The sequence below is a fragment of the Spermophilus citellus genome (assembly GCF_964194105.1).
Source record: "Spermophilus citellus genome assembly, chromosome: 2".
Lineage (NCBI taxonomy): Eukaryota > Metazoa > Chordata > Mammalia > Rodentia > Sciuridae > Spermophilus > Spermophilus citellus.
Window position 1 is genome coordinate 158,825,406 of NC_138183.1, and position 18,866 is coordinate 158,844,271.

Below are 18,866 nucleotides of genomic sequence, written 5' to 3' on the forward strand. Positions count from 1 at the left end.
TTGTGTATATACTTACTCCTTTCGTATCCTAGGGTCTTCTGCTTGCCATGCTGCCATTCAGCAACTATAGGTTAGACAGGGATTGAAATCAGATGGAAGACCTGGGTGGGAAGAAATGACTACTTGATTTTTCTGAGGTAACATATAGAGAAGGAGATACATGATAGGATGCTATAGTACAGAATTCTTAGGACTGGGAGACATTACCTGTTCCCTGGGATAGAGAGAGCTTGGATTTCTCTTTTGGGTGAAAGGAAGGTTTCCTGTTTGCTCTTTGGCTGATACTGCTATGATGCTAAGAGAGGGAGAGCTCAGAGCAAGTTAGACAAAATAGAGGAATGAGTAGCTGACTTTTGGTGAGGTCTCAAGTAGATGTATATGTACATATCTTCTTGTCTGCTAGGTAGCAGTGGGTAGCAGATATAATCTGTGTGCCACCTAGGTTCCATATCCATTTTTGGCCACTTTGTTGTGGCTTTAAACCTGATTTGGTGAATGCTGTTGAGTGCTTATGTGACATTGTCCTGTGAGCTTTGGTTCTGTATTTTGGTGGACATTATAAGCATTCTGTATCAGTTATGCAGTGTTCTATATATGCTTTATATCTGTATTGAGTTTATCTGTGAGTGCTGTGTATTTATTTGGGAGGAATGAGGATACCACAGGTAGCTGGTTTTGTTAATTGCATATTTGTATCATATGGGAGATCATATGGCTAAAAGTTATGGGAAAAAAAAGGAAGGGTGTTAAAAATATGTGACAATCTGTAAGGGCACATACACACACACACACACACACACATATATATGTACACACATATATATGTATATATAGATGATGAATACTTTTTTTCTCTAAAGTTTTCTTTAGATGGCCTGTTTTTTTTCTTTTAAAATAAAACTTAAATTTTGCAAATTATAGGAAAGTAATTCCTGTTTTCTTTAAAACTTTAAAGTGTTTATATTATTTCTGATAAATATTTTTTTATTAGTGGGAATGGTGTGTCCCAGCCGATCATTCTATACTTCCTTTGAAAGCTGGCATTCTAGATTAAGACAATTTTTTAAGTATTCCATGAGGAATCAATTTTTTTTTTTTTTTTTGTACTAGGGATTGAACCCAGAGGCACTTAACCACTGATCCAGATCCTCAGCCCTTTTTCATATTTATTTAGAGAGAAAGTCTCTAAGTTAGGGAGCTTGCTAAGTTGCTGGCTTTGGACTTATCATCCTCTGCTTCAGCCTCCTGAGCCACTGGGATTATAGGTGTGTGCTAGTACGTTTGGCAAGAATCAGATTTTTTGACACATATTCTATGTAGGCTTGTACCTGTATATAATTCAGCTTTTCTTTCTCATTTTGGGTTTTTTTTTTTTTTTCTTCCAATTTGGGAGCTGGAGAGACCCTTGTTTATTTTCCTGTAGCAGAATACCAAAGTGGGGACGTAAGCATTCTTTGAACCAGTGATATGGCCATTCTGAAATTGTTCTGTGAGTTACTGGTAATCACAAGAGTTTTCTGTTCTTTTGCTTTTGCATTTCATTTTAGAATTTTTAGTGTGTTTTATAACTTGAAGAAAAACTTTGCTTTTGCATTTTAGATAAGTATTATGTAGTGATCACTGATCATCTAGATTTTTAAAAACATTTTTCCTGGTTATTAAATTATTAAAAGAATATTGTGGAAAATCCAGAGAACTTTAAGAAAAAAAAAGTGTGATTAAGCAATGTTCCTATGGTTAAGTGGTCACTATTGATCAGAGGGAGGGACTTATAAGGAAAATTATATTTTTTATAGGAGAAAGGAAAAAAAGAATCAATGTTGGTGAGCATAGATTGAATTAGACATATGAAGAAACGCTACTGATCAGCTGTACCTTAAGGGGAAAGAGAGCAAGAAAGAGCAGACAAGGGGAGAAAACAGAATTATGGAATGGTTTGCATTCTTCTGTCAACAAAATCAAGAAAAAATAAGAACATAGTAGAACATAAGAACTGGCCAAGTAGAGTTGACGGCAGTTAAGGCGTTAGTCAGGGCTGAGTACTTGTGTGCTTGGTTTCTTGTTACTCTGGCAGTGTGATCCCTTCCTATGGTAATGGCATTGTGATGAGAAAAATCTCAAAATACGTTAAAAAACAGGAATTAGAGGAGAAGTAGATGTTCTAGTTAGCTCCACCTTAGAGGAAAGGGCATAGGAGGGGTTTGGGCTTAAAAGACTGGATATTACAGGAAAGAATATTTTTTGTGTAAAAAGGTTGACTTGAGCTTGCTCCTATGTATTTCTGAATGTTCTTGATAAATTGCTTCTCCCAGAGTCTTTGGTCAGTTTAAGCATTGGTAAGAAATTGTATAGTGATTTGCATATTCTGTCTTGCTTGTTTCAACATCATTGCCTAGAAGGATCTATGGACTTTGGAAAAGTTCCATATTCTTCTCTGGAGGCCTGTATAAATTATCTGTGCTCAGGGCTGTGGCTTGGTTAGCCATTCATATCCTACCTTGAAGATTGGGCCTGGAGACAGAAAGAGAATAAGGAATCACTACCTACTACTCTTGATTTGTTATCTAAACTCAAATTTTGAGTCTTAGCAGACCTGTGAAATGAAGTGACACAGAGGTTTATCTTTGTGGCTGCATATACCAACTAATTGTGAGAAGGTAGTATCTCAGACCTAGATGATCTAAATTTATGATTATGTGTTCAAGAAATGATTTTTTAGGTGGTCATTAGATTTTAAAGTAGGCATATTTGTCAGAAGATATTTGACTTCTTGTCTGACCCTAAACCTTTTTATTGGAAAAGAAGCAAGTTGATCTTAAATTTTTATTTGCTCTTGTATAGATGACCACAGTGACCTCTACAGTTTTCTACTTGATGTCCTTGTACTCTCAGCTTTTTTTGCCACTCTGGATAATCTTGCTAAAATACTACATTGGTCATCTGGTTTATCAAGAGTAAATTTAGCTTTCGGAAGTTCTGGGCCCATTCTTAACTGTCTAAACTCAGTCTCAGAGATTGGGGTTTTTTCCTTTGTGCCCTGGGTACTTCCCCCGCCCTCCCTTTTCTGGAATTCTACTGCTCTTCTGTTTACACAAATCCTCCCTAATCTTCACAGCCCCAGTATAGTGCCTCTCTCTTTTCCTGAAGCTGTCTCAGACTTCCCTGTTCACTCCTCTCTAAACCCTATAGTCCTTACAGTCTTTACTACACAGTACCATACTTCACTGAAATCAGTCTCATGCTTTGTGACTTCTTGGATTGCCTTAGCTTTCCTTTCTCTGATAAGAGTATGTGATCTTTGATCTGGTGTATTCTTTTTTTTTTTTTTTTGGTGGTGTTGGGGATTGAACCCAGGGCCTTGTGCACACGAGGCAGGCACTCTACCAACTAAGCTACATCCCCAGCCTTCTGATGTATTCTTTCTGTAGCTCATAGCTCCTTATAGACACTTGTATTTGTTAATTAATTTATGATGCATCTCATGAGCTTCTGGCTTCCCTTTTCCTTGAATATATACATTTTGAAACTGTAATAGCAAATCAGTATGACTTGTGGCCCATAGTGCTTATCATTGTGGTATGAGTATATTTGGGGTATTGTTTGTAGAGAGGTTTTGGTTTTGGCTCATGTTTGATGTTGATGTAAGTAAATAAGGTTATTAAGAAAAAAAAAAAGTAAGGACTGACAATTTGTTTGCAGTATATGCCATTCGAGAAGCTGCTACCAACAACCTCATGAAATTAGTTCAGAAGTTTGGTACAGAATGGGCCCAAAATACCATCGTTCCTAAAGTGTTAGTAATGGCGAATGATCCTAATTACTTGCATAGAATGACCACTTTATTCTGCATTAATGTAAGTATTATGTAGCTATTACTAATCAACTCAGGCATGAAAGCAATTATTCACAAATATATTTCTGAATTCTGATATGTACTGTCTTCTATTTGGAATATGTTTTTTACCATGATTAAATTTGGACAGTTAGAAAATGAGAGAAAATGTTGACTTTAAAATTAATGTTAAAATTTATAGTAGTTTTTTAATAGTTGCAACTTAGTTGTAAATTCTGGTCTAGTTCTCTGATTCTTTGAATGCTACCTTGTGTTCCTCATTTAGATGCTGAAACTAGAAGTATTTTTTTGTTGGTCAGTAACTTTCTTATTAAATATTAATTTGTTTCACTAGATTTTTTTTTAAGTGTTTTAAGTATGCCATTTATTTATTTTTCTAGGCACTGTCTGAAGCATGTGGTCAGGAAATAACCACTAAGCAAATGTTGCCCATCGTATTAAAAATGGCAGGAGATCAAGTAGCAAATGTTCGTTTCAATGTGGCCAAATCGCTACAAAAAATTGGACCAATTCTTGATACCAAGTAAGATTTTAGTGCTATTCTTGTTTTAAACGTACATTTTAACTTTTACCTAGTAGGTAATAATAGCTGAAATTAAGTTATTTTCACTTTACCTAGGATATGAGTTTGTTTAAAGAAAATAATTAACCATTTGAGGATGTCTACTCTGACTTTTGTATTTAAGCTTAGTATATGTGTAGATCATTGTCCAAAGCTAATTTTGCTGAGAACTTCTTTAGATATTATTTAGTGTATTTGTCAAGTTTATAAGTGTTTTAAAATAGTTTTTGTTTTAGCCAGGCACAGTGGCACATACTGGAGAGAATGAGGCAAGAAGGCAAGTTTGAGGCCAGCCTAGGCAACTTAGCAAGACCCTGTTTATGGGGAGTGTGGGGGGAAGGACTAGAGATGTAGCTCAGTGGTAGACTGGGTCAATTCCCAGTACCACCAAAAAAAATAAATAAATAAATAAATAAAAATTAATTTTAGACTTCAGAGGAAAAAAAATTACTATGGAGCATATGCATAATAAAGGATTTCTCTGGCCCACTAGACTGCCTTTCACAGATAATACTTTTAAATTTTAGTGCTTTGCAGGGAGAAGTTAAGCCAGTATTACAGAAGTTAGGTCAGGATGAAGACATGGATGTCAAATATTTTGCACAGGAAGCTATAAGTGGTATGTATTTTATTTTCTGCTTTGAAGCTTACACTTTTATTAATGAGGAATTAATTTCTATTGGGTGAGGGGTGGAAAGTGGGAAGGGTAATAAGCATGTTGGCAAAGAGGGAGGGTGCTGAGCTCCTGGAATGCTGGGGCCCTTCTTTGGTTAGAAACTTCTTGGCCTGCCACTCTCTCCTAAGTGAGCAATCCATTTTTCCAGTTCCACATCTAGGATTTGGTAGGATTATGATTCTTATTGGCAAGAATAGTTTTAGTTTGGACTTTTAATTAGTCTTTAAAGTTTAACTCCTGATTAGACTGTAAGAGTAAAGAAACTGACCATAGTGGGATATTAGTTTCATGCATTGGGATCATTGTTGCATGCTTAACCTTCATATAGGTAGATTGTTCATGAACTTTCTGTACCACTAACCTGATTTTGTTTGGAATTTTCCAGTTCTTGCATTGGCATAATGAGGAACAGGAGGGAAAAGCCTTTACTAAATTCTTATCACATATTTCTAGTCAATGTGTCCTTAAACTGGGTGGAGAAAAAAATGGAAAACCTTCAAGATCTCATCCAAGCAAATGGCAGCAACTTAGAAGAAATCAAATTTCAGTGACTTTTTTCTAAAGATGAATGGGATTGTTTTTTCACTCATCTCTTTGTTGAGATAATTATTTAAGCTATTCTTATTGACCAATTCCTGATACTCTATATAGTCATCTCTTGATTGTCTACTGTTGTTGTGTCCCCGTCTCCCCCCTCCCCCCAAATCTGGGCTTCTGCATCTCATGTTGAATCAGGCCCCAGCCACTTTAAATATTCTGGAAAAAGGCTGGATGGGTTTGGATTCAGACATGAAGTGGAGTGATTCTTTTAGTGTTTACATATATGTGTATACCCTCCACCTTTCTAAGTTAAATGTACATGGTTTAGAATAATTTACAAACTCTCTATTGGGAGATAGATTGAAATTTGAATGTAGTAAAAGCCACATTTTCCTAGATTATGATGGTCTGCATCAATGTCTTACATGAAAGGGGAATGTGGAGGCTCAGGGTTAATGTATTTGGTTGTTTTGATTTTTATTTCCTTGATTTTGACTGTAATCATGTCATTTAGAAACCTAGTGTGGATGTATCTTGCTGCTAACGTGATGTTGAAACTTAACAATTTCAACAGCTCACCACTGTGACTGCCTTGAAAGATTTTTCTCTTTCCTGAGAAACTAACTTTAGTGCCTCCTAATAAGCAGTGGTTCTACTGTTTGATTTTAAGATTACAGTTTTGTCTTTCAAATTAGTGTAGGAACCACTACTATGATACTGTGTGGATTTCCTGCTCTTTACCTGGTTCTGCTTCCAGCAGTATTAGCATCCCATTCTTTGTCTATAGTAGCTTTCCAAACTGAAGTTTCATTGCTAATTTTTTTGGTGTGGGTGATTCTAGAATCTTTTTTGAAATGTTTGTTTTTCTACTTTTACAGTAAAGCCTTATTAATTCATTCTAGAGTTGAAGATAATGGGTTAAGCTGAAGAAGTATTTGCTGAACAAATTCATAGTATGGAAGGAAACTTGTTTGAACTACTTAAACAGTTTTAAAGCTCTCTTTAGAAAACACCCATTTACCAATTGACATGCCAGTTACCAATCAGTCACTCTTTTCAGTTATATCACATACCTTCCATAGGATCTCTGATAGGTCACACACAGATAAATTCAATATACTTTTTGTCCTTGAAATATATACATTTATGTTTCATGGAGAATTTAAATATTTTTCTAGTAAATTTATTTACATTTTTCACCTAATCAAACTTACTTTGTCTCTAATAAGTTTTAGTTACTGAGGTTTTACTGTAACTTATTTTTCTCTGAGTGCATCTTGCTATAGTAGTTTGGTATTTCTAGTTTTGCTTTTTGAATTGTTGATTTCATTCACAAGCTCTTTTAAATCTTGTGAGCCCTGTTCTGTTTTGTGAAGACCCAAGAACTATAAAATTTTGTACTTTATAACTATTACATGAAACCAATTTTGACTGAATATTTTCAAATTATCTTACCTTAGGAAAACAGAACAGAATTTATATCAGAAATTATCTGTCTGCATTTTATACTGCCAAGTGACCTTATAACAAGATTCCATTTTATGTGTTCTTGTGTCATGGATTAAATATTTTCCTAAGCAAAAATCTTTTTCTGCATTCACGTTTTAATATTGTAAACTGTTACGTTATAAACATTTTAATTTTAGTTTCATGGATCTTATTTGTTTTATTACCTACAGGTTATGTTCCTCTTTATTTAATTCCACATATGATTCTTGAAACAAATTTGCACTGAAACCATTCTCTGCTTTACTCTTTGGTTGGAAATGCCATTGGTTTGGGGTAGACTTTTAAAATGACCTTGTGGCTCCCTCTGGAGAGCCCTGGACATAATCTTTCTCCTCTACACTGCGAGTTCTTACTTTCTGAAATGTGGGCCATGGAGCAAAACAGAGTCTCTCTTTTTAGGTGGTCCCTTAGGGACTTCATTGTTTCTTTTTGACTTAAACAATAGGAAATCCGTTTGAATTTAAAAGAATTTATTCTTTAGAATAATTGTTCTTTGGCCAATAACTTGGTCATTTTCTCCACGGATTAACTTTTTTTTTTTTTCCCCCCAATGTTGACCAGATTGGTCTTAAACTCCTGGACTCAAGGGATTCTTCCTTCTCAGCCTCCCAAGTGCTGGAACTACAGGTGTGTTCCATTGCACCCAGACAGGATTAGTTTTCCCATCTTGATTTCACTGGAATGAAAGGAGCTCTATGAGGGCAGGGTTTTTGTCTGTTTTGTCTTCTGTTATCACCAGTGACTGGATCAGTGTCTGGTATATATAGTGGGTGCTCAATAAAAATGTGTTCAATGAATGAATTTATAAAGTCTCCTCTGTGTTGCATGCGTGGAACAAAGTCATCAAAGGTACTTGACGACCGTCTCATTTTCCCACTGACAAAATCTAAGGTTTTCTACTCTTAGGAAACAAGCTTTATGTGGCCCTTTTCCAGTTCCACAGCTTAGGCAGTAATTCCTTTTGGATTTGACTGATTGCCTTAAACATACATTGCTGTTGCTTTTCATCCTAGGCAGTTTATATTGTTTGGTTTTCCAGGAAAGGAAAGCCAAGACATACACAACATACATTGATGCCAATAAAAATGTCTCATCAATAATGGAGAAACACCTTGGTGTTTCTATAATTTGTGTGGGTTTTACCCCTCATGGGCTTAAGAGATCAGATCTTGTTTTTCTGTGCTGCCAAAAAGATAGGAATATGAAGATGCATCTTGTTTCAAAAGAGTAAACAGATTAATGTGTGGTTTTGAATGAGGCTTTGATGAAATAAAGGGCAGACTTCAGCTCACAGAAATACCATCACTTGGGTACTGTAACACAGGACTGTGGTGGTAGTGCTGGGGTCTTTGTTGGACAACTGTCTGGATCAGCAGAGACAACAGCTTTTGAGCTGCCTTGTGCAAGCATTCAGGGTGCTTGCATAGACCTCCAGGGGAAATAGACATGTCATCCCTGGTCCAAGGTTACACTGTCTCAAGGCTTTCTTGTTGCAGTGTTTAACCACTGTTGTTACTGAGCTGAAAGTCTGGTACTTTCCTATAAAAATTACATTGTTTCCATTCTCCCAGGGATGCCTGGGTAGGGTGGCCAAACCAGTTGGGTGCTTGTCCTTTCCTCTCACCTTTTCCTGAAATTCCTCAGACATTTTGCTTTCTCTTGGTACTTAACCTTAAAACCTAGATATAGCATGGTGAAGGAGACCGAGTGTTCTTAATTTAGCAGATGAAGTGATTGCTTTCCTTTGATCCATCCAGTTCTTTGCTCCTCTCTCCTATTCTCTCACACGTCTCCAGTCCTTTTCTGTACCTAGAATAGTCTTCCAATTCCCTGTGTGCCTCCACAGGGCTGCTGTTTCTAGGAAATTACATAATGTTCAATTGAGATGGAAATCTGGAGGATGAAGTTTAATTACTCACTGGGTAGAAAAGCCAAGTCATTTCTTTCTCCAGAGTTGTCTTAAACTGATATTATCAGTTCTGAAAGGAGTCAGGTCTTTTCTCTTTGTTCAGAGTTCTGTAGGCTGTATAGCCAAGGTGTGAGGAACCCCCAGCTGGTGCCCTAAACCCAATGGTGAAGATTTCTGAGGGGGAGGCACTTTAAGGTTCTGGGGTGAGCTGGCTTTTTCTGCACAGGGGCCCATATCCTCATAGATTGTTGGGCTTCCCATTGCAGTACTGGAGCAGCTGAGAGCATCCTGGCTGGGAAGTGCAGGTGGGTTTGGGAGGGATGTGCCCTGGTCAGGGACAGTCACAGTGCTGCTGTCTATCTCTAGTGGTGGCACAAAGGCTGAGGAAGCTAGATTTTCCTGTGAAGGACAGTGAAGAGCCCAGCGCCCCTGGGGCTGACAAGAACCATTTCCTGAGACCCAGAGTGCTTGGAGAGGACACTGGGAAGGTAAGTGCCCCAGAAACCTGGGGCCAGAGTCCTGCCCACTTAGGGCTTAGGGCAGCTGGTGTGTGTGGCCTGGTTGGATCAAGATGGGCAGAGGCAATACCTCATACTCTGCCCTGGGGAGATAGCTGTTTTTAAAGGCCAAAAGAGTATATACATTTTTTAAGCCTGCTGCTCTCTTCTGGAAATGTGTTTGGAGGTGGGGGCCTCACTTTCCAGAGCTCTGTCACTCCTGCAGCTTGAGACCTATTGTCTCCCCCTATTCAGAAATGGCAAGACCCATGCAGAGGACAAAGGTGAACTGGTGAAGAGTTGCTTGTAGAAATAGGCTGTTTCCAGCCTGTTTGCTCAGAGACTAGAAAATTATTTTTCACAATTCCTCGTGGGTAGTCATTTTCTTTTAAAATAAAAATCATCTCTGTCAAGTTTTTTTTTGGTATACCAATCTCAATATTTTACAAGCTCCATTTGATGCCACTGCTTGTAGAAGGGTTCAGATTTCCAGCTGAAGGTGGTGTTGGCCATGGCCCCAGGGCTGTTCAGAAGAAGGGCAATTTGACTCACAAATATATTCAAGAAAGGAGCACAGTGGGGCTTAGCTGCTCTGTGCTGATGTCAAGTTGCATTTAGTTTGCTGGGAAGAATTTGGCATTTTCACACCCTAATTGGTTTGCTTGGTGAAAATTCTACCAAGTTTGTTTTTTAGCCAGATGCAGTGGTACCTGCTTGTAATCCCAGCTACTTAGGAGGCTGAGGCAAGAGGATTACAAGTTTGAGGCCAGGCTGGGCAATTTAGTTAGACCCTGTCTTAAAAAATGATAAGGGTAAGGGATGCAGTTCAGTGGTAGAGGCCCTGGGTTTAAACCCCTGTACAGGAGGTGGGGGGATGCCTTTTAAATCTCCATGGCTTTTCATTTTATGTGAACCGAGGTCTTGGAAATTATTCTTTCTGTTCTCCAAGTCCTGAACAGCAGCCAGTGTACTTGCCTTCCTGTGGGGTTGCATACTCTTTTCCCCAAGCCTGAGCTGTCAGGCTACCTATAGTTCAGGCAGCCCTGGGCCTTCTGCAGTGATTGCCTGGTAAGAGGAAGTGTTGAATGACTGTTGCTCACAGCCTCCTCAATTCCTGGGCCCTGACAGACATCTGAGGTGGCCAGCCCTTTGCATCTTTATGTTCACTTCATATAACTTAAGGGAGAGACTTTGGCTGAATGAGTGAGAATAACCATTATATTTTCTTAGGCCTAAACCAAAAACTTCTTAGGAAGAAAAGGAGATGTTTTTGTACAAATTCAGGGGTACCTGGCCATGCCATTAAACACAGAGTATGTACCTGAAGAGTGCTGATCATTGAGATGCCTCCTGCCGTGGCTGACTTGCTCAGCTCTGAAGGGGGCTCAGAAGCTGAGGACAGCATTAGCTGCATTCCTCCCTCCTGGGTAACTATAGCATCTTGCCAAGCACTTGACCAAATCTTATTCAACAGCCTAGGACTAGGTTTTGCCATTTGTTTCAGATGGTCATGAACTTTCCCCTAGAGGCTAGCTGTGCTAGGCCTCTGGGCTGCAGTTCATTAAACCCAGAAAAATTTGTCCCTTGACTTGGGGAGCCTTCCCTATATTTGTTTCATTTAAAGAAAATGAGGGTAAGTTGGAAAGGGAATTGGCTGTTGCCAGGCAGAGGCCTGCATGTCAGGGGCCAGCAGCCAAGTGAGTGATCCAGGAAGTCATCCAATTGCAAACCAGAAATTGTTCTTAACTCCTTACTGTCTCTGGTGCACAGCAAACACACTGCATCTGCCCCAGATTCAGTGGGGTAAGAATGAAAATCCAGTTTTTACAGCCCTAGGAACTGTCCTCAGTTTTTGGCCTCATGGTCCCGAGGGAACCATTTGACATCCCAGGGTTGTGCATGCTGCTTGGTCCAAAAGGGATCTCATGGGTTGAGATCTGGGTCCTCTTGAAGGGTGCCTCCACAGTGCCTTGGAGATGGACTTTTGAAGTCTACAGAGCCTTCTGTACACTCGATGTTATATATCCCTCATGCAGGACCTGCCAGGGAGCAGTGTGGGCCACCTCCCACACCCTGCCTCCTTAAGGTCAGCTCAGCTACTCTCTTGGATGGTTTGCAAGTTGTTTTCTGATGATAGTACTGCTGGCGGGCCTTTCAGGCAAGGGTTAACAGGGGATTTGTTTATTGAATCTGAAGTAGCTGTCACATGATTTTAATCAAAACACCATTACCCTGACAACAGTGATGTCAGTCTTGTTATTGCAGGAAGGAGCAGCTGTGAGGGACATTCAGTCTCCGTGCTGAGCCTAGGTTTGGATACTCAAATCAAGTGAAGCATCCATAAATAATGGGTGCAGACACTGGTTTACGGGATCCACCCTCCTCTTCCTTTTCTTCTCTAGACAGTGTGTCCTGTTCATTGACCAGAACCCAGTCCCTGTACCTTGGGTCTCCGCTAAGGCTGCACCTTCTGTATCCCTTGCTTCTACCCTTGGTTCTGCTTTTCTGTTTTTCCAATTTTCCCAGACTCAGAGAGTCACTTGGGTCCCTGGGGTCTGTCTCTGGCCTGTAACTTCCGGCATCTGTCTCTCTCTCTTTTTTTTTTCCTGAGATCTAAACCTAATGAACAAAGCTGTTTTAGTTAGCCTGAAGTGGGGGCCATTCTGCCTCTCAGGAATCTGGCTCATACCTTAGATTGAGGGCTGGGGTGTGTAATTGCTCCCTGAGGGTGTCAAATTCTAAGGAGCCCAGATGTAGATGCCTGAGGTAGGAGCTCAAGGGCCCAACCTTTGGCCAGAGGATTAATTATCTTGAACCCAAAGACTACAGGAGTCCAGTCTTAAGACCAAAGCCCAGGGATGTCTGATACCATCACCCCCAGAAGCCCTCCAGCTAGGGTGTTTGGATCCCAAAAGTCACCTAGAGGTCAGAAGTAGGTCAGAGGGCCAGCAGAAGCTGTTACCTTAGGCTCTGGCCTCCTTTCTGGGTCTTTACCACTGTGGGGGCTTAAGGACTGTCTGTGCACAGGAAGAGTCCCCTGGGTCTTCCAATCCCTCTCCATTCGGAGGGATGAAAAAGGCCTTCTAGATGGGATATAGGTCTCAGGGATGGCTTATGCTGTTATGTTCTGCAGCTCAGAACTCATTTTAAGGAATCAAATCCTAGAGCAAGTGCTCAGAAAAGGGCACTTTTCTTAAATCTGATGAGAGATTTCACAGGCACCAAGCAGCCATTTTCTAGTCTGGAATTGGGACATTCAAGAGTTAAAGCAAGACAGGTAAAGTGAATGCTGTAACTAGCTCTCAAGGGGAGTTGGTGGAGTTGTATGGATGCTCTCATGTTAGAGGGCTGTGCCATGCCAGGCCGAGTTTGAATCTCACAATAAACTTGGAGAATAGTCTATGTTCGTTGAACATTACCATTGGAAATGAGTCTTTAAAATGATTTGCCCAGATTAGTGGCAGGACTGGGAGCAGTGCCAGGGGCTGAGGAGTGGGTCAGAGGTTCTTGTCCCTGGCAGAGAAGGGGTAGACTCCACCCTACCTGGAGTGCCTTTCTGGCAGGGTGGCTGCTCTGAAGGTTGGAAGGCTTGGTCCCTTTCCCAGTCTTGCTCATTGCTCTGCCTTTCATCCCTGGGACCCCCTGACTGCCTGCCTGACGCTTGGTCTTCACTTTGCTGGCATAGGGAACTTATTAAGACATTTGGGTTTCTCTATATTCCACTGGGTCCCAGACCAAAAACAGGCGAGACTGAACTGAAAGTCCTTTGCATTGTTTATTTCAAGGAAAGACCTTGGTGGCTTTTTCTCAATTCAGTTGTGTCCTATCCCATCACCAATTGTCCAGGCATCCCTTTAGGGCATCTTAGGCCCCATTATTCCATCTTGAGGAATGATGTAGAGGAGAGCAAGTCAGAAAAACTCTTGTCTATCTGATGGGGAGAGTGACTCAACTCTCCCGTGGAGAGGCTGAATCCCTAGTGTCTCATTTTCTTTGGGCCAAATTTTCTGAACTTTCTGTCCAGCCAGCTCTGAGGCCTGGCTCCAAGGGAAGCCTGCTTCCCATGTGCAGTGTCTTCCCTCCTCCCCTCCAGGCACCTTTCTTGTTGTACCCAGACTTGGAGCCTCTCTTGGTCAATTTCAGGCCAGTCTGAGTCAGTCATTCTTAGGAAAGCCTTGCAGACAGACACAGAGGAAAGGGTCAGTGCAGCCTATGGGCATTTGCAACCAAGTGCAGAGGAATTCAGCCACAGTGGTGGAATGGGACATCTGTAGCAGAAGGCTTGTTAGAAAGACCTGTGGCTAGAGACACAGCAAGTTCCTCACTCTGCCTGACTTCAGGTTCAGCCTCTCAGATTTGAGATCCAAGTAGTACATCTGGGTAGAGGCAGGTGTGCCAGTGTTGGCTCCTTGTCTGAGGTGTGAGGTGAGCATCCAACCACTCAGGTCAATTACCTATTCATGGCCATTGCCCAAGATAATCCATGCATAACGTTCCACTTCTTGACAGCTGCTCAACCTTTGAAGTCAAGATTTGAGGGCTGAGCCATGCTCTCTCTTCAGCTCCCAGGGTGGAGCAGCTACTATCTGAGCAAGTCCATTTCTTTTATAGCCACATAGCACTCAAGATTTAGTGTACAGGGCTGGGGTTGTGGCTCAGTGATAGAGCACTTGCCTAGCATGTGTGAGGCACTGGGTTCAAGTCTCAGGACCACATATAAATAAATGAAGTGGAGGTCCATCGATAACCAAAACATATTAAAAAAAAATTTTGGTGTGCAAAGCCCAGAACTGCTTCCCACAGTGTCCTTGGAGGCAGAGCAGGTGGCTCCTCCTTACCTGGATCTACCCAGGGAAGGATTAGAACCTCTTAACATGGAGGGTCCTTGTAAGAACTCAGGAAAGCCTGGAGGCTAAGTCAGGGGTTCTTAACCTTGGTTCATGGGTGGGATTCAGGAACCAGCTCTTCCCTGGAAATTGTGTATCTCTAGTATATGTCTATGAAGGTGTCTTTCTGGGAAGAGAGTCCAAAGATTTCTCATCATGTTAATAGGATCTATGATGCTTCAATTAAAAAATTAGGCAGAAAGGAGCAATTAGCCAAGAATAGAACCTTGGGTCTGTTCACTCCTACTGTGTGGTGACAGAGGACTTTGGAGGTGTGGGCACTGCCAGCCTCTTCTGTACCTAAGTTCATCCAGGCAGAGGGCCTAGAGCTGGAGCTGAGCTGGTCCACTCTTCTCTGCTGCATGAAGCCTTCACCTCACAAAGGCCACCGAAGTGAAGGATGGTTGGAAAAGTGTGGGGTGTGGGGACCTGACTGGCTGCTGAGCGTCTCTGGCCAGTGTCTGCTGGCAAGTCTGTTATTGCCTATACCCTAGGGCACTGGGGTTGCTTTTGGCAACACATTAAAAATGATGGAGAAATTTGGTGAAAAGGGGAAAGTTTGCAAAACACAGTTACTAAAACTTAGTGCTTTCCTTAAAAAATAAAAAAAAAAAAATAAAATAAACAGTGATACTGAATTCTCCAGTAATCAAGGGGTAAGAGCCATTTTGAAGACAGGAAATGAGCGCCCGAGAGCAGTGCTAGGCCTTGCAACCCAAGGAGGGGACTTGGCTCCTTCAGCCCTGTGCTGTGCGGCCTCTGCCTGCTGCAACCCTCTGTGTCCAATACTGCAGTCAGCCAGTGACAATTCTTGTTTGGGAACTCCCTTGGTTCTATATAACATGGGCTTTTGGGACAGCTTGAGTGAAACCAAATCTCCAGTTGAACTTGCTGCCAGAAAGCAGGGTTTAATCCTGCCCTTTCACTCAGGGTCTGGCACCACACAAAGTCCAGAACTCATGAGAACAGCTTGACAAATGGATTCTCTAGCACCCTGAGGGCACAGTTGGGTCTCAAAGGATAGTGGACTGAGGAGTCCATGGTGTGTGTGAATTGGCAATGTGGGCCTTTGGCAGACTTCAGAGCAGAAGTGACATTGTGACTCAATAGCAGTGTCTTGCTGACTTTCCTGGCAGCTTGGAGCACCTCCCCCCTCTGTCCCACCACTGGCTTTGCAGCCTTGCCTGTTCTGGAGGAGCTGGACAGCCCCTGACAACATCCCCATGTGCCTGACTCCCTCCTCCTACTGTAGCAGAAGGCACTGGCCCAGACTACGTGGGTTGATGGGCTTTGTCCTGAGACTCTAAATCAAGGAGCATTAATTAGGCCCAGCGGGGCCCTGTCCGTGTGCAGGCTGCAGTTAGCAGCGCTTCCGTCAGCGATCCACGGTGGCGAACGTGTACTCAGGCGATTCAGAGCAAGGTATTATTTACCCTGCTGACGTCAATGAGAACATATTATCCACTGTCCTTTTCTGAAGCCTGAAATGAGCACCAGAGCTTAGAGAACACAACCACCTTCCACACACTTTTAAAATTCCATCCAAAGCCCCATGAGGTAGAGACCAATCTCATTAGTCTCACATTCATATCAGCCAGGCTCTTAGAAAACAAGTTGTTTTTATTTTAATTCAAGAGGGTTGGGAACATAAAAACAGTACATTTTCCTTGCAGAAAATTACCCCATTTAAATTACCGTTTGGTACAAAGATCATTTATTAAACTGCATTTTAGGCAATTTTCTAACATTGACATGTTACACTTTGATTTTTTTTCACATTGGAGCTATTATGATTTGCACTCAAAATACCAAAGCTATTAACTCACCAAATTTTCTTAGTAATTAAAAAACAGCACACAGAAAAAATAACTACAATTAACTTTATCAAAAGTAATTCTTTCACAGACCACACATCCATCAAGACCAACCTTCTCCCTTCAGAAATAAGCAAATAATCTTGCCCTTTCTAGAAAGTGCAAATACTTCTATTACTTTTATTTCTTAAATTGCAGTCCCTAAAGAGAAGCCAACCTCTGTTTTCTCTCTGCTTCTTTCCCCTTCAGAGATTTTGGTGAAGGCAGATTTCTTTCACCCTCAGTAGAGGGAAGGTACCACTTGAATTCTCTTGTCTGAGCAAATCTTGAAAGAGAGGCATCACCCAGCCAGCGGCAAGTCCCAGCTATCTGTATTTGCTAATGTAACATTTTTCCATCTGGGGTCATATTTTTCCAGGATGTTGTTTTGTAATTCTATTTTTAAAGCTCCCTGTTACCCACCCTCTTTGGCTCTGAAAAGTCAAAGTATTCATTCAAAGCATGTTACTGTTTTTTAATCCTAAAAGTGTCTAATAAGCACAAATTGACTGGATTTCACTGTAAAGAACATTACGCCCTTCTTCAGGTAACAGTGGAGTTTGTGATTCTTCTCTGAGTAGCCCCCTTCCCTGGGCTTGAATGAGTGACCTGCAGCAGTGGTGGGCTGATGCCCTGCAACTTGGCCCCTTGGCAATCAAGGGTGTGTCCTTCCATCATACTTCCACAGGGAATCACTGTGTGTGTGTAACTTGGAAAAGGTAGGGTCTTTGATGTGACCCTAAATTTCTGTAGTTTAATGGGCACTGAGGGGATGGTCAGTTTGTGGGTTTTGTCTGCCTCAGCCTGGACCAGTGCAGGACACCTGGACAGCTGCTGAAGGGCACCTCTCTCCCAAAGCCAGGCAGCTGTCCAGTGGAGAGTGCAGCTGTGGGGACAATGTTACGTTCATCCGGTGCTTGGCTACAATGGGTTTATATAGCTGTTTGCTTTTAAAAATAATCAGGTACTACTGAGGAGGGGAAAGAGAAGCCTTCGAGAAGTAAGTGCATGTACTGGCTCCTCCACTTAACTAGAATTCTGTGACCTCAGATAAGTCACATACACACTCAGAGAGCTTTGGTTTCCTCAGCTGGGATAGTACCTCCCCAATCAATTTCATAGAATTGTTGTGAGGATTATAAGAGATGACTTGAAAATGCTTGGTAAGTTAAAAACAGAAGTGAGTGCTCCTTTTGGACAGGCAAACTGAATATTTGGGTAGGGATCATCAAAACTATCACTGATTGTCCCTGGGCAGCAGTGCTGCTCTCTGTCTCAATATATGCAACCGTATATGTCCCATCTGCCAAATGTGTTGAAATCCACCCAGATAATATGTGAACATAAGATGGTGGTGCAACTAGGATGGCTGGGAGTCTGTTAGAAGTCAGCCAGGTTTACTTAATTGGAAAAAAACCCAGTAGAACAAATATGTGAGAGGGTATTGAAGACCAGAGACTCTAGGGCCAAAGAGGCCCCAAAAGGCCACTGCCTTGTCCACCCAGCCACCTTCGAGGGCAGACAAAAAAAGCTCTGGAGTCTCAAAGTCATTTGCCTGTGTCACAGGCCGGGGAGGACAGACTATAGAAGCTTAAGGGGGAGATATATATATATATAAAATATATACTTTTTAAAATGTTTTGTCCAGTTTAAAAACAGAGGCAGATAGGTGATACTGCTTTTGTCTTCCACAAATTCACTCTGAAGATAATAAGTTCTGTAAAAAAAATTTCCAGAAGCAACAAAATGATCAAATATCCCTGCCTGTACATGACTCCAACTTACTACCTGTTCTCCAGTTTTTACCTTTGATGTCTAGGCACAAAGAGACCGAGCGGCTTGGGTGGCTTCCGAGGAGGCAGTAGAGGCAGCCCAGTGTGGGGTACAAATGCAGCAAAGGTCAGTCCCGGCACAGGGATTCCGCAGCTGCTCACTGGGACCAATGTTGTCAAGTGACACTATGTATTGTCTCTAAAGGGGGAGGAATGTGAAAATGTTACCTAGAGTATGAATTTTCTTTAAACCAATATAGGGAGCTTATATAGGTTTTTAAGTGTAATCCAGAACAGAAAAAGCTGATCCCAATACACTGCAGAGAGGTTGCCCAGAGGTTGGAGAACCCCGCAAAGGAGGCAGCACCTACTGTGTCCTGGGTGCTGAGCAGTCCACTCCTAATCAGAGGCTGTTCTCATGCTCATACCTGGCATGTGTGTGGGCATGGGAACAGCTTGACCAACTGGCCAACTGCCACTGGAAGCTGCTATTTTTCACTTTGCCGTAGCTTCTGGCTTATTACCTAATCACTCTCCAGCTGAGAACATGTCCTCCTTCCCAATTCTAACAACTAGGCAGAGGTCTTCATGAGTTCCCTGCCTTAGGTAGAACAACACCCAGTGCAAGGGGGGAGGAGGAAGAGGTCAGGGCAGGGTGGAGGGCATTACTCCATAGGGGCTCCCCGTAGCAGTGCAGAGCCCCCATCACTCGAGTCAGAACAAAGCACAAAAGGCAAGGGCTGACTTCAGTCCTGCCTCCCCAACACCAGGACATGATTTAAACACTTGGGAATTCTTGATTTCTGAGG

At 41.8% G+C, this 18,866-nt stretch overlaps 2 protein-coding genes across 11 annotated transcripts in view; one reads left to right on the forward strand and one right to left on the reverse strand.

The window, feature by feature from the left end:
- PPP2R1B (protein phosphatase 2 scaffold subunit Abeta) overlaps positions 1–18,866 on the forward strand; it is a gene marked incomplete at its 3' end in the record, with an annotated part of 33,823 nt that overhangs the window by 14,516 nt on the left and 441 nt on the right. For 2 of the 9 annotated variants that reach the window (XM_081265931.1, XM_081265935.1), the window contains 5 exons: positions 3,700–3,854; positions 4,234–4,376; positions 4,943–5,034; positions 9,416–9,537; positions 18,105–18,184. In XM_081265931.1, coding sequence (XP_081122057.1) covers positions 3,700–3,854; positions 4,234–4,376; positions 4,943–5,034; positions 9,416–9,537; positions 18,105–18,184 — 592 coding nt within the window. Of the gene's footprint in view, positions 1–3,699; positions 3,855–4,233; positions 4,377–4,942; positions 5,035–5,476; positions 5,663–9,415; positions 9,538–18,084; positions 18,261–18,866 lie in introns of those variants that run through there. The other 7 variants (XM_081265933.1, XM_081265936.1, XM_081265930.1 and 4 more) reach the window with 5 other exon arrangements.
- SIK2 (salt inducible kinase 2) overlaps positions 16,033–18,866 on the reverse strand; it is a 120,726-nt gene continuing 117,892 nt past the window's right edge. For both annotated transcript variants that reach the window (XM_081265896.1, XM_081265897.1), the window contains one exon: positions 16,033–18,256. In XM_081265896.1, the coding sequence (XP_081122022.1) occupies positions 18,244–18,256 (13 nt within the window). In that variant the 3' untranslated portion in view covers positions 16,033–18,243. The remainder of the gene's footprint in view (positions 18,257–18,866) is intronic.